This window comes from Microtus ochrogaster, chromosome 2 (genome assembly GCF_000317375.1).
Source record: "Microtus ochrogaster isolate Prairie Vole_2 chromosome 2, MicOch1.0, whole genome shotgun sequence".
NCBI classification, from domain to species: Eukaryota; Metazoa; Chordata; class Mammalia; order Rodentia; family Cricetidae; genus Microtus; species Microtus ochrogaster.
In genome coordinates, this window is record NC_022010.1 from 17,982,564 (window position 1) to 17,998,771 (window position 16,208).

Sequence of the window (16,208 nt, forward strand, 5' to 3'; positions counted from 1 at the left end):
AAATAAATGTAATAAAATGTTTAAAATAATGAAAACCATACAGATGAAAGAGTAGAGTAGAAAGAAGGAAAATGACAGGGGGATGGAAGAGAGGAAGGGGGAAAAGAACTGAGGAGTGTGAGGGAGACAGGGAGAATGGATATCTGGTACTGTATCTTCACACTCTCAACAGAACCCACTTCAGCAGTCCAAACTCAGACCCTGTCTATCGTCTATGTTGATTGTGTGTGTGTGTGTGTGTGTGTGTGTGTGTGTGTGTGTGTGTGTGTGTGAATAAGTTAGCATGAGCGGGATTTCCCATGATTTCCAACCCTGGAGTGTTACACTGGATGTTATTGCTAATATCAGAGATACTTCTTCTGGGCAATCCATGTTTTCTAAAACAATAAGCCCCAGGCATTCATGAAGTCCACAGCTGGGGAGATCATGGGGGCAATAATGGGGCCCTTATGTCATTTACAAAACATTCTGAGTGAGTTTGCCTGTGGATTTCCCAAGAGGAGGCCGTGATGCGCTTGGAGGAGACCCTGGGGCTTCTTGGGTCTCCGGCTGAGGCTGGGAGGAAGCTAATGAAGATGAAGAGAGAGGCCCGGAAGGGAGAAAGCGTGTCTACCCGGGTGGGCTGATGCTGCTCTAAGGATCCTGAATGACATGGAAGCACCATGTGTTCCAGGTGACTGTCACCATCTGTGATGTAGAGAGTGGCACAGCAGCAGCTGGGGAGGTCAGGGGACGTCAGGGGACTGGAGCATTGCCTTGTGTGCCAGCCACAAAGACTGGTGATAGATGTGAAACAGAATGAAGGGTTTGCCATTTTTCCTTGTGTCCTCTGCATCTCTGAGAGTGGCTCGGGAGTCTTTCCCAAGAATGAATAGATAGAAGCCCCTTCCTTCTCTAGGCTCATCCCAGAATACCAAGGCTGCATCTCAGCTGCTCTGATTGGGTACTCTGTGTATCTCTGAGATGATGGCTGGACCACGAGGACCCAGTGCTGGCTGGCCATCTGGACTTGTTGACGATTGTTGCAGGCTGCAGATGCTACCAGTGTGCTCTGAGCATATTGACGTTGTATCCTTTCCCTGCAACGCCCTTTGGGACCTTGTCTGTTTGGCAGACTCGTTAATATTGACTGTCAGGTTGGTGAGATGGCTCAGCGGGTAAAGATGCTCGTCCCCAAGCCTGACAGCCCGAGTTCTGTCTTAGTAACTCAAACAGTGGAAGGAGAGAACTAACTTCTGCAGGTTGCCCTCTGACCTTCTCACATACATATCATAACATACATAACAGTACATAATACATACATACAAACATATATACACAAATGATAAAAATAATACAACATTAAAATACTGATTGTCAATTTGGCGGGATCTAGAGTTACTTAGAAGTCAAGCCTCTGGGCTTGCCCATGGAGGGGCTTCTAGACTGGGTTAATTACACTGAGAAAGCCTACTCTGGACATGGGCATCACCGTCCCATGGTGCCAAGTGCCAGCATTTGTCTCTCTCCTTCCTGGCTGTTCATGGAATGTGACCAGCTGCCATTCTTGCCATCAAGATTTCTCTACCATGACAGACTGTCCATTTACGTTGTGAGCCAAAAGAAGCCCTTCCTTCCTTAAGTTGCTTTTCCCCCCCCCCCTGGGCCACAGTAACTAACCCAACATCTTTTCTGTCTTAGTTTAAGCCCCTCCCCGAGGTCAGTTTTGTAACTTCATTAACTGTTTCTTGTTTGTTATTACAGACAGTCCAACTGAAGCATGCCCCCCACATTAGGATTCTTTGACTCTATGAGAGTGGGGAAGTAATACACATTCAATAGAAATATTACTTTAAATGTTAATTTTGATTTTTTTCTGGGGCTGGCAGTCGGTTCCATGGTACTCCACTGATGCTGTGTAGTTTCCTTTTCTGCTGTCACAGGGTCTATAACTCATTTTCCACAGGGCACTGTTTCGTTGGTACATTGACTTTATAAGGCGGCCAATCTGTTCCATGAAATATTGAACACTCTTTTATAAGACAGATAGAGTTTGTGTTCCAAGGTTCTGCCCAACTGCGGACTGATGCGGATGCTCAGGGAGGCGGGGATAGGGTATGCTACTCAGGTTACAGTACTAAGTATGTTTTAACTCAAGATGCTCTTGACTTAATGGCAGTGAGAGAGATAAAATGAAGCTACTTCCCCTAAGGATTCCTAGCTAAGAAAGGTATTGTTGAACAATGTCAAAGCACTGGTAACGTCAATTGCCCTCATGCTAAGAACCCTTTTAAAGCTTGTTTTTCCTTTACGTAAGCTATGACGTTGGAGGCTGTGGTGGTTAGGCTCCCTGATTGACAGCTGTCAGACTCCTTGGTGCTCTGGATGACTCGCTTCAGCAGAGGACTATCAGTTAAGAGGTCAGCCTTCATTACAGCCAGCCTGCTTTGGACATTGCAAGATATTGAGGAAGCTATATAGCAACCACAGCTGCTTGCTGCCAGTGCACAAATCTAGCTCCAGGGGGCGCTGTCCCAGGCACAACAGTTTAAGCAGTTTGAGCAAGAGCTTGTTTCTGTCACAAGCTTCAGTTAATCTCAGTAGTCATACTACCTAGGCCAGAGGAGTACCAGAGGGAGCACTCTCTGTGGTGCCCAGTAGAAGGCCTGTGGATGGAACATACCTCAGACTCTTTTTGATTATATAAGGATATTGGACTCTTTCAGCCATTGCTGTGCAACATTAGGCTCAACCAAAGGCTTTTCATAAGTGATGCTTTCCTGCCTATTTTCAGTCTTTAGTAGAACATAGGAAGCCGGTCATACAAAGTGGAGATGGTGCCGTGGTGAGGTAGTGGGAGGGAAAAGGTGGTGGTGGTGGTGGCAGTGGCTGCAGCTGCAGCAACGAGAGGGTGATTTCAAAGTTCCAGAGAGTGACTGGGGTAGAAATGGTGGTGGAGACAATGAGGAATAGCAGAAGTAGAGGAAGGTGAGCGGGAAGAAAACCAATGCTGATAAAAGGTAGGAAGACTGGAAAGAGTAGGCTCTGGTTGCCAAGCAGATCCCAGAGAACTGGCAACCCTTATGGGCTAGGGGTTTCAGACCCTCCAGGTCAAGGGCCATAGCACTACCTCTGCAGAAGCTGAGCCTCCCAGCTATTCAGGAAATGCAACACGAGTAGGCACGGCCTGCTGCTGCTGCTCCTGCTGCTTAGCAAGCTGAGGGTTACACCAGCTGCCAAGTACTGGTGATTAAAGCCCAGATTAATAAGCCTCCAAACTGAGTCCCAACAGTTTAAGTCTCTGGCTTCTAGAGCCTACAGCAACGGGTCTGTAGCTCTTAGGGCTTTGAGAAGTGAGTCTCTGGGTCTGTCTTGGGAACTCAAGAGGCTAGGCCAACCAGCCCCAGTCCATCCGACCCACTCATGATTTCTGTCTGAGAGAACTAGCCCAGATGGCTGTTTGGAAGCGATGGGTCCTCAGGAGGTAGCTCCATCACCACTGGAGGGGTAGCTAGCTGTACTTGTTCACCTTACAAGTATTTGTTTATTATCCATGACGTCCCTAGTATTGCAAAGGATGGGACTATAGCAATGAACAGAAGGAATCAGAACATCCTCCACTCATGGAGCTGATATTCCGATGAGGGAAGTCAATGAACACAGTTATCTATTTTGTGTACATATACATATATATATTACATCACATATATAATGCAATATATGAATAACTAAATATGATATGTATTATATAGGTACATATTTTATTATGTAATATGTATGAATAACTGAACATGATATGCATTGTATAGGTGCACATTTCATTATGTACTTATATATGAATAAAGAAATGTGAGCAGGTGGGAAAAGCCATGCTGGGTATCCATGACAACTTTGCCAATGCTGGAAAGCCAAAGACTGTGGGAAGCTAAGTGAGGGCACTGGCCACATAGTCATCAAGGGGAGAGCTAGATGTTGAGATGGAAAGGGGTTCTTGGCCTCAAAAAACCCACAGAGGCACTGGGTGGCTGGAACGACAGAGGGTGGTGTGAGGTGTGGAGTGTGGGTTCTCTGAGCCAGAGGGGAAGTTGGTGAACGGATCTCAGTCGATGAGTGGTGCTGTTGGCTCTCACATCCTGGCTGCTGCATTGAAGTAGAGGTGGGGAAAGCACATGGACATGGTTGAGTGTGGGAGTGAGGGGAGAGGGCCATTCCTTGATCTAGAATCCACAGTGTCCTGGACCAGGATGGGGCCTATCCCAGAGAGCCGTTGAATGGGAGTGCCTGAGAAGGGGGTCCCCAGAATGGTTTGCAGAAGATTCGATATGAGAGACAGAAAGGGAAATCAAGATGAGCTGAGACACTGGCCAGCGACAGTGAAGGCCCGTCTGTATGTTGTAAAGAAGATTCTGGAAGTAGGTTGGAATGGCATGTTATATAAAGCACCACACTACTGATCCGTTCTCCTGCATATCTGCCTCCTCACAGCTCTGGTTAATTGTGCTGCCTGGTTTTGGTGATCCTGGCATCCTGAGAAGAAACCAGGAAAAAGTGGCGAGATATCTGTCACCATGGCTCTGACTGTGGAGTGGGTCACAGCAGCCACAAAAATCCACTCCCTCCTGCTGTCTAGAACTTTGCTGAGAGATTCCTGGCCCAGCCAGACTGGAGTCCTTGGCCTCAGGCTTCTCCTGGTATGCCTTTGCCTTGAATCATTTCTGCTTTCAAGTTAAAAAGAGAAAGAAGAGCTTGGGAGGAAGGATGGGGTTGGGGAGCAGAGCAGAGGGATGGGCATAGTGTGTGGTGTCCCCTCCCTCATGTAGAGAGCCGTGTGGGAGCGCCAGAGGTTGGGAGACAACTCCTCTCTCCAGTGGCTGATTTTGTAAATCAAAGTTAGTTATAATCATAAACTTTATGCCTTTATTGATCTCACACAAGCCTGTAAATGCATCATGGAGCATGGCTGTATGTTCACCAGTCTGGGTCGTGGCTCTCCTTCCCATTCTTTTACAGCCCAAATGGGTGGAAAGAAACCTCTGTTGTCAGTCTGTGGAGGGGGGAGTGGATGGCTTATGGTCCCCGCATCCCACTGCCGCCTCCCAGGGTCTGGGAAAAGATCAATGTCAGGCGACACAGACCCAGAAGAAAAGTCTGAAAGCCCAGACAGGGGCTAGAGCAGTGTTTTTTCCTCTTCAGTTTTGGCCTAGGAGACACTCCCAATTTAAGTGGCAGGAAACTCAGAATGGGAGGCACCCTGCAGATCCAGCTGGAGAGAACCACCCACACCCATGCAACTATGGGTTTCTGCAGCAGAGAGGGACTGTCCACTTGCCTTAACCACGTCTTCGTCTGCTGACCTGCACTCCACCGAGTCCGACAGACCTTGTACTGTGCCATCTTCCTCTACCGAGATCACCTTCACAGGGACAGCCACCGTCTTCCCAGTGAGGATGGCTGTGTTCAGTATCTCTGCCTCCTGGAAGATCAAACACATGGTCCATTACCTAACCTCCTAACGACCAGTCCCTTGAATGTGTGGATGCCTCTTTCTGCTTCTCTGCAAATGGCTCAGCTTCTCACCTGGGCACAGGAAGGCAAGTGCTCGATTATCAGCCCTCTGCCAAGAGGTCACTTCTGTCAACACCTGGGTTTTGTAGGGAGCATGTGATGGGGACGGTGATGGGGTAAATTCATAACCAACACTGTCTGGCAAACATGTATGAGTCTTACTTTGTTTCCAGCACTCTCTTCAAAAGCCCTGCAAGTACCGACCCAGAAATCTACACATCACTAGGTGAGACAGGCAACATTCCTGTTTCTTAGATACCACAGAGAGGTTTTGTGATTTGCCTGAGGTCGCTAGGCCAAGGAGAAATGAGGGGGAGAGTTCAATTAAGAATTCCAGCTTCTGAATCCTGTACTGGTGACTTAAATCACTCTAACTTTATATACCATGAATCCAACTTAAAGGAGCCTAGATTGGTGATGCCACAAGGAAGATGGGAGCGATCTTGCTTGCTTCTCTCTGCCCTCCTTTCACTTCCTTCCAATTTGTCAGGCTTTTCCTGGGTTCTAGCCTCTGAATGCTATTATGGCTGAAACCCCACACCCACAGCTTGCCCATGTAGCATAAGCAGGTATAAAACTAACTCCCTTGCTCCTACAAACTCATGAAAACACACATTTTGCCACCAAGCTCTTCTTTTAGGGATCAGACAAGAGATCTGTCTTTAGCTCACCGCATTGCAGGGTGAGTGTAAATGGGCTGTGAGTGTCTAGTTGCAGGGTGCAGTGTAATTGGGCTGGACCTGGGCTGGACCTGGGCTGAAAACTAGACTGGCTGTCCCTAATAGTGTTGGAAGGTGCTATACAGGCCACATGGCTTCAGGGAGTGACCTGACCAGAGTGGGAATGAAGGCAAGACACACAGACACACAGTAAAGCTGGGATCATGTGGACTTGGGCTCTCCGATGGACATGTTGCAGCACCCTCTTTATTATATATGCAACATACACGTTTATATACAGGTACACAAGGAGGTGGGGTTATTATATACATCTGAGCAAGGAGACAGATTTAGCTAATCTTGGTAGAACGAATCTCTGTAGGGGAGCAGTCTTCAGGCCGTAAATATTGGTGGTGGTGGTGGTGGTGGGGATAAGCTATGGTGGACATTTCTGCACACACTGTCAACATCTGAACATGGACCAGAAAGATTGACAATTCCCTTGCGCCTCATTCTTGGAATTCTTTGTCATTTTCCTTGAGTCCAAGGCTCTGAGGTCCTTGCTGTGGTCATGCCTATGCCAACAACACACATTCGCTCAGGACTTTATGACATACCCTCCTCAGTTGGCCCCTGGCATGCCTGTCACTGAGGCTTATCCTTCACTGACAGTGTCCCCATGAGTACTTTCAGCAAACAAGCCCCATTCCATTCTGTAAAGTCAGAGCTTGCCTAGCCCTTCTTTATAGACTAACAGGGGACAGCTGGATAGATGCAGCAGGGTCAACTGGGTGTCACGTGACTCTTACAGCCACTGGATCAGGGTGTCCCTGCTCTAAACTCAAGCTCTGGAGGGCCGAGGCACCCTCCTTGGGGACAACGCTTGTAAAGAGTCTTGTAAATTTGATTTTCATGTGGAATCTGAACTGCCTGTGAGTAGCTCCCCAGAATATGGAGTAGCAGTTATCCCCAAGTGACACCGCCACCTCTCTTATGGCAAGCCTGCCTCTCATGTAAGATACACTGCTTCCCTCCCTAGTGAGGCTCACAGCATGTCAGCTCCTTTGCTTGAGCCTTGGCCTCTGCTAACATATGCTATTTTCATCCTAAAAGACAAGGCTCTGCTTTGGAACATTCCTGAACTCGAAGCACAGGCCTCCCAATGTTCCCTGCTCATCCTAGGTGTGGTTAATTTCTTAAAGCTTCTCATTTCCCTTCCATGATCAATAACCTAACAAACCAGGGGCCTCAAAGCAGACCAATGACTCTGCAACGAAAACTTTGCAAGTAAAGATACATGGATAAAAGAGTATCCTGCACGACTCACTGTGTGACATGACAGTTTCTAACATGAGACTGATATTTTCCTTCTTTCTTTTTACTTTTAAATTTTATTTTATTTTTTTGGGGGGGTTGAAAGGTCAGAGGGTGGATATGAAGGGATGGGGAAATGAATGAAATGGAGATGTATGATATGAAAGACACAAAGAATAAATAAGAGGGGAAAATAACCTAACAATCAGAGTGATAACTCACCACCCTGTCCTTGCCTTTTGTTTGCCTTCTGAAGCCCTTCCTACCCTGGACTCACATACCCTCAATAAACTGCAAACACTGTCAGGATGATGAGTGGGGGAGGTTTTCATGGGTACCACATTAAACACAGAGAGTTGTTAGATGACCACAGTGATAGTAGATCTAATTAGCAATAAGACTGAGGGGCCGTAAATAAGCCCCGAGCCTCTTCTGGCCAGTGGGAAGCATCACTCAGTCTGATGCCTGTGACACATACAGATTTACAAACCACTCTCTGTTGCACCAAGTGCATGGGTGCCTGGGTTTAGTGGTAGGAGTATAGTGCAGCAAATCCTGCATTTTAATAGTCCCACTGAAATAAGACCATTCCTCCACCTGACGGGGAGCAATAGGAGTTTGAACAGTACAGCAGCCTGCTCATCAATTTCCCACTTAGACTGGCTGCTCGGTGTCATCAAGACACAACTGGCTATACCTTTTCCCTCTTTTATGAAGTGAATTTAACTGTTTTGTCAAAGCCACGCATGTTCACTGTCATATCACACTTGCTGAATAGTTCATGAAAAGATACCCCACAAGCATCCCGTTCTCCACAGCCATTTCTGCTTCTTCAACCCCAACTCTCCTGCCCATACTATGAACATTCTCCTATGGGTTGAAGTGATGTCCTGTATAACCTGGTCTCGACAAAATCATTGTAGATCTCATCTACTGTTCTAATTTCATTGATGTTGCTATAATAACATGCTCTGTGGAAAGAACCCTAGAGCGGGAAAAGGTTTATTTGAGCTCACAATTTCGGGTTACAGTCCATTGGAAAGACAGGATCTTAAGACAGGTGGTTAATTATATCACATCCACAGTCAAGAGCAGGGAGAGAATGCCCACATGCATGCTTAATGTTCAGCTTACTGTTTCTACTCTTACACAGCTCAAGACCTAAACCTAGGGGGTAGTGATGCCCCTAGTGGGCTGGTCGCCTGACCTCATTCAACTCAATGAAGAAAAATCATCCCTTCACAAATGAACACACAGACTGTCCTCATCTACGTAGTCTCCTATTCAGACTGTCAAGGTGAGTCTAGGTTGTGTCAAATTGACATTTAGAATTCATCATCATCTAAATACCGATTGACGGTGTGAGAGATGAGATGTTGCCTCTGCTGCATTTGGTTCTCTCTTTTTGGACACCTTATATGTTCTTGGCTGGGCCTCTTTACTGGCTATAAAGTTAGTACTTCAAGGAAACTGTTCTAATCAGGTATTGGGGGAGATCAGAAAGCAGAGGTTACATACTGCAGTTTGGAGATAGTTATACTCTGGAGATCTGATGTGCAGTAGGGTGACTGTGGTTGCTGAGAATATTCTAGATACTTGAAATTTGCCAATGGAGTCAGGTTTAATGTCCCATACCAATAACAACATCAAATAAACTATGTGAGCTGATAGTTCTATTATCTACTCCAACGATGACAACCATTTCAGAATGTAACCAGAACACCATCCTATACACTTGAGAGCATCTTCATATCAATTAAAACTTAATAAAGCTAGGAAGAAAAGAGATAACATATTGACCCCCCCCCCAATAGTTCTTTGGTATTGCCAACGGGAGATTGAGTCTAGCGTTCCTCCTTCAACGAGACCTGGCTTTAGGGACATATGGCTGGAGTCCAGGAAGCTGTGTGACTCCTGGGGTGAGGCCTTAGAAGGCAATGCAAATACCACCTGGCTTTTCCCCAGGGGTCCTTGCTTTTGGAACTTAGCTGCCATGCCATAAGAAATCCCGAGTCACTCATAGAGGGATCTGTCTGGTTGGCAGGCTCAGGGGAAGCCCAATGGTAACCTACCAGATATAGACTAAAGAGGCCTCTGTAAGGACTCCAAGCTACCACCTCATTGTACCGGACAAGGGACCCTGGGCAGGAGCCACCTAGCCAGAACTAGGTCATCCAGAAGTGAAAATGGATGACTGGTGTTTTATGTGAGCATGTGCAATGGCTCTCAAGGTTCCGCCCACCTTGAGAGATGAAGGTTCTTGGCCATCCTTCAGTCTGTCACATGCTGACTCCCCAGCTTGCAGGAGCCAAGTTTCCTGCTCCTACTTCCTCTGTGACTCTTGGCAAATGAATGGCAGCTCTGTACCTTCATTTCTGCATCTGCAGAATAAAAGCTGATAAACGCTTCTAGTCATCTGGCTGAACTGAGGGTTGTGCGCGTGACAGTTCTTAGGATGCGATGGTTGGTGATAGCCCAAACATGCTGGGCTTTATTGCTTTCACCTGCTCTACCTGACTTCTAGACTTTCAGCCACATCTGGCCTCTGGGAGCTCGAATGCAGGAAGGAATCCCAGCTCGGGGGTGGTTTATGAACAAAGGGCTGGCTAGCAAATGACCTTGGCTGAGGTTAGGTGAGCTCTTGGGAGCTAAGTTTCCTCATTCTGAAAGTCAAGGATGGTCTAGCAAAGTCTGTTCGCATGTCAGTGTGCAGCCTCTGGGTTCCCTTTTATGTATCATATAGCCCCTTCTTTGCCCTTTCCGGAATGTATGACTTTGTAAGTCTCAGAATCTCTTTGTACCTTGCTCTCATCAGCCTGGGCATCAGGTTTCCCGGCTGCATCCATTGGAACGGGGTGAGTTAATGAGCTCAGCTCTTAAGAGTGATTGATGTTATTAAGTTTTCAATAAGGTTGGTTATTATTAACTGTATCATAATGTATGCAACGACTTATACGGATCCAGTATGTTCTTGGCAAAGGGAAAAGGCTAGAGAGATGAGGGAGGGAAGAAAAAAGAAGAAGAGGAAGGAGAAGGGAGTCACGGGAGAGATACAATCTATTGCAACATTTGGGAGGACTCATACTCCATCAGGAGTTAGACCAGGATGGGAATGGGACCTCCCTGTCCCGTTGGTGGCTCTCAGCACCCATGGCCACTACTCAGATAGATGCCATCTTTAGGACTAAAAGCAAGCATTTCTTACTCATTGCTCCCATCTCCTGACCCCTAGCCGTGGGCTTGATACTCAACCTGGGACAGATAATAAATATCTCATCAGCAATGAACAGCTGGAGGCTTTGAGCCCTGCAGGCTACACGGCATGGGCATCCTGGGATTTGTGAGAGCCATCTCAGCCATGTGTTACTGTGGCCTCATGTGCTCAAGTTGGGAGACTGAATCTAGGCTCCCCAGCCACGCATGGTAAATGTCCCCAGCATTAGTGGTCCCCAGTGAAGATGGGTGAATTAAACAAAGATATCACCTCCTGGTCTCTTGCATGAACATCAAATCCACAGTAGGCTTTTCTCATGTGGATACAGACGGGTACCTTCCTCAACTGCTTCCACTCCTGGCCTCTCCATGGATACTCAGAGCCTTAAGGTCTCAGCCTGAGCATTCTTATGCAGTTTACCTTTGACAGCGGCTGAGCTGGGGATGTCAGGCTCTACTTGGGGATGGAAGTGATCACGTCACTTGGTAAAGAGAATCTCACACCTGATTCCAAGAGGATTTTTTTTTTGTCTTCCCGAGACAGGGTTTGTCTGGGTAGACTTGGCTGTTCTGGAACACATACTGTAGTGTAGACAAGGTTGGCCTCGTACTCAAAGAGATTAACCTGCCTCTGCCTCCCAAGTGCTAGGATTAAAGGTCTGCGCCACCACTGCCAGGCTTCAGTGGAACAATTTTAGCTCCAGCCAATTGTGACCTGTTGGGGGCTTGTTGCTGCTGCCTGTTGCGCAGCCCCCGGTTGGAGGTGGGGGAGCAGGGGATGAGGAGATGCAGAGGCAATGATACAGACTCCAGAAGATTCCAAAGTAGATTTTAAGGGGTTAGGGAAATTAAGCTGCTGCAGGAACGTTTTTGATTGGTCCTTTTAAAACTGACGGTCACTACTTACCATGCTGTGATTGGCTAGGAGCATGTGTCATTAGTCACTGTCCTTTTAGTCCACTGACAGGTTCTTTTGGCCAATTTTGCCTATTCATTGTAAGTTTGCAAGCGCTTGCTTGTGCTTGCGCTATTGCCCATAGCTATATGAGGTAATATATATGAGGATGGTTTGTTTACGTCTGGATTTCTGCAGAGGAGGTGAGAGTTGATGGCTTGATATAAAATCCTGACTTTGCTATTTGGCCCAGCTTCTGTGAACACTGGAACAAAACACACGTACAGTGACCTGCAGGTGCCACTGTGAGACTCTCCCCGGTAGACTGTGCTCATGTCTGAGAAGCACAGAGGTGCTACAAACCCTTACCTAGCTGCCTAACCTCAGCAGAGACAGGCAGGCATTTCCCCCAGGACCCTCTGGGTCCCCCAGCACCTTCTGCTCTCGGGAACTCCTGCAGACTTTCTGCTCTCAGCCTGCCCGACAACTTTCCCAGCATCAGGACAGCAAGTCTTGGTTTTGCATAACTAATTTCAAAATCTTATGTAGCATCTAGTGTGGGAACTAAGCAGTGGAGTGACAGCTGTTTAATTAACTCCTTAAGCTGATTAGACAGTAGTACTGAAATCCCTCAAGAAGGAATTTCTGACCTGGGGAGAGCCCCCGGGCACTATGTCACTGCCGTGGGGTGGACTGGGTTTAGAAAGCAGCTGGATCGTGCATTTCTGGGGTCCTCAAGGGTGTGGTCAAACATGTGTTTTAGTTTATTGTATTAGCTGTTACAAGAGATGCCACATGAGGATAAGAAAAGGAACCTCGGGATAGTGTTTTCTATTTCCATCCATTTGCATGCAAAATTCAAGAAGTCCTTGTTTTTTACTGCTGAGTAGTACTCTAATATGTATATATTCCATATTTTCTTCATCCGAATATTAACCTTCATCAGGCGATGAAAGGAGACAGAGACAGAGACCCACATTGGAGCACTGGACAGAAATCTCAAGGTCCAAATCAGGAGCAGAAGGAGAGACAGCACGAGCAAGGAACTCAGGACCGCGAGGGGTGCACCCACACACTGAGACAATGGGGATGTTCTACCGGGAACTCACCAAGGCCAGCTGGCCTGGGTCTGAAAAAGCCTGGGATAAAACCAGACTCGCTGAACACAGCGGACAATGAGGACTACTGAGAACTCAAGAACAATGGCAATGGGTTTTTGATTCTACTGCACGTACTGGCTTTGTGGGAGCCTAGGCAGTTTGGATGCTCACCTTACTAGACCTGGATGGAGGTGGGTGGTCCTTGGACTTCCCACAGGGCAGGGAACCCTGATTGCTCTTTGGGCTGACGAGGGAGGGGGACTTGATTGGGGGAGGGGGAGGGAAATGGGAGTTGGTGGCGGGGAAGAGACAGAAATCTTAAATAAATAAATAAATAAGTAAATTAATTAATTAATTAAAAGAAAAGGAATCTCGACTCTGCCGAGAAAGCACATTCTGAATAAAGCCATGGCACCAAACTGAATTTTCCTCCAACCCCTGGCTTGTTAGTAAGTTGCTTGAATATGTGTGCTTGTTTGTATTGGTCCGGATTAGCCTCCTCTCCACACAATGGGTGTGCACATTCCTTTCCATGAGTAAGACAAATTCAAGTTAATGAGCTTAGGGTTTTAAGCCAATTTCATCCTCAAGATTACAGTTGTACAAAGAAGAATTGGGAAGGAATGGGGGAAGCCCAGAGTTCCTTGGACTGCATGTGTGAGGCTGAGCCAGGTTGGGGTGACCCAGGACACTCCACGAGGAACCGATTCCTTCCTTTGTAAGTTTTTGTAGGCACCGTGGAATGCATGGTCCCAAAACCTGGTGGAAAGGATGAACAGGATGTCAAAAAGGAGCATAGCAGTCAGGCACATTGGTACAAGCTTGTAATGCCAGCATTTGGGAAGCAGAGGCAGGAGGATCAGGAGTACAGGGTTGTCTTTGGTTACAGAGGGATTTGAGGTACCTGGGCTACATGAGAATCAGTCTGAAAAACAAGGCAGCATCAAAAACAGCACACACACACACACACACACACACACACACACACACACACACAAAACCAACCTAGTTAAACAATGGAATAAAAACAACACTGTTCATCTTCCTGGAGGCTCTTAGGGAATGGACTTTGGAATTGTCATTCACCAAGGTATTTTTCTTATATATTGGAGATATACAGTCTCCCTGGATTTGGGGCCGGCAGATTTTGGTTCCATACTGATGATGTAGGGACAGTTAGTGGATGCAGAATGTACAGTTCATACCATCCACTGGCTTTTAACCTGTTAACAGGTCTGTGCAACATTGCCACAATTTTAAAATGATTTTATCATATCCCAAAGAAACGACGTCTCTGTTAGCTCTCATCACACAGCCCCACCTCCAGCCTCAACAGGTCACCTAATTCTTGCCCCTGGATTTGTCCTTTATGACTATGTCCTATGAACTGAATCACACTGTGGGTGGTCTTGTGCATCTGGCTGGGTCCATGTCGCCTGTTGATATCAGGCTCGCCCCTGCTGTGACACGTGGGTATTTCTTGCCCATCTTGACTCTGCAGAGTTTTGACATGTAGAGTAGAATGACTTCCAATGAACAATCTTCAGTTGTTTTTCCCCCAATCCTGGCAAATTCAGTTTACAAATAACATACATTCTGTTTGTAGAATATATGAATAGGATACAGACATGATTTCTTAACCCTTCAGACTGAATTCCTTTTCAATGGACCACTGCTCTAGTTTGCTTTCTATTGCTGTGTTTAAACATCATGACCAAAAGCAATTTGGAGAGGAAAGGGTTTATTTCAGCTTATAGTGTGCACAGTCTATCATGAAGAAGTCAGGGCACAGGAACTTGCAGGCAGGAATGGATGCAGAAGGCATGGAGAAGTGCTGCTTACCAGCTGCTCCCCATGGCTTGTTAAGCCTCTTTACGTATGCAACTCAAGACCTCCTGCCTGGAGGTGGTATTACTCACAGTGGACTGGGCCCTCCCATATCATCATCAGTCAAGAAAATGCCCTACAGACTTGTCCATAGGTCAACCTGATGAGCAGGAGGCAGTTCCTCAACTGAGGTTTCCCCAGATGACTGTAGCTTGTATTGCTTACAAAATCTAACCAGCAAAATCACACGCTTAAAATCCAAGAAATGGGCAAAAATCGAAACACCCATGCAGATGTGTAGTGACATTTCAAATGTATTTTAATAAATAAAGACTGCCTGAAGATCTGAGGGGAAAACTGGTTAGCCTTACAGACCTTACAGATTATGGTAACACACACCTTTAGTCCCAGTAGCCACACTAGCTGCCATAGAAATCGAGGGGTGCATGCCTTTAATCCCAGCCCTAGAGAGGATTATAAAATGAGAGGAAATAGCTCTCAACAGACAGTTTCATTCTGAGATTCCTGATGGAAGGATCGCCATTTCATATTGAGGTCTAGGTAAGAGCCAGTGGCTGGCTGTTTTGCTTTTCGAATCTTCAGGTTGAACCCCAATTTCTGACCCCGAGCTTTTATTAATCACGCTTCACAGATGTGTTAGGATTCCAAAATCCAGGCTTTGACTCAGGTGGGGGAGCAGATGCTCTCCATGAGCCCCAGGCTTCTTTGCATAGCGAAATGCAAGATTATCCAGGATGTTTGGAGTGTGGGACCCTGGTTTAGAAGCTTCTAGAAAAATACCATATAAGTAATGTACCCGGAAGTAAACCACACCCAAACCCAACAGCCAAAGCTGGAGTCTGTAAGAAACACAAAGGATAAGAGAATAAGAACTCAGTTTCCTTCATCTCTTTCCCTTTTAAATAGTTTCTCTCTCTCTCTCTCTCTCTCTCTCTCTCTGTATTCATGTGAATGTGGTACCCTTGGCCCAGAAGAGCATGTCATATCCCCTGAAGTTGGAGTTACAGGGGGCTGTGAACTGCCATGGGGGTGCTGGGGACTGAACTCTGGCCTTCTGTAAGAGCAGTAAGCACTATTACCTGCTGAATTCTCTCTCCAGCCCAGTCTTGTTTTTAAGTGAGCTCTGCTCTTTGAGTCAGAAACACTAAATGCAGTGACTCAGAAAGAAGCTAATAACATGACCAGTGGCTGTTAAGCATGCTGATATAGATCGCGAACCGACAGCTGTGGACGGTGACAATGGTTCTTAAGGAAAGTTTCCACCTCACCCACAACCCGCAAACAGCAGTGCCACAAAACATGGCATGAGTATTTAATCTGTGTTGATAGGTCCTTCCTGATGGCATGAAGTCTTACTCTTTGAAGCCAGGGGGAAGCTCTGCCCGCAGCCTTTAACCAAGCGGGGCTCTCATCCACTTTTCAATTGCTACAGAAAAATGCATGTCAAATTGTCAAAGGCGACAGAATTTTCTGTATGCCCGGAGAAGCGTATCAGTTTTACGGTTCATGAGACTAAGGAATTAATTCAATTGGTTTGGGAAGGGCAGACAGAATTAATAAACATCAAAGGGTCGCTCAGAGGCTGTGCTTTGCAAAAGGGGCCGTTTGGAAAGTGGGTCTTCTTGCTGAGAGAGC

The 16,208-nt window shown here is 46.6% G+C and overlaps 1 protein-coding gene across 1 annotated transcript in view; it reads right to left on the reverse strand.

The window, feature by feature from the left end:
* The window catches only part of Tmem132d (transmembrane protein 132D), a 626,664-nt gene that overhangs the window by 75,872 nt on the left and 534,584 nt on the right, over positions 1-16,208 (reverse strand). The window contains exon 5 of the mRNA XM_013350265.2: positions 5,309-5,452. Coding sequence (XP_013205719.2) covers positions 5,309-5,452 — 144 coding nt within the window. The remainder of the gene's footprint in view (positions 1-5,308; positions 5,453-16,208) is intronic.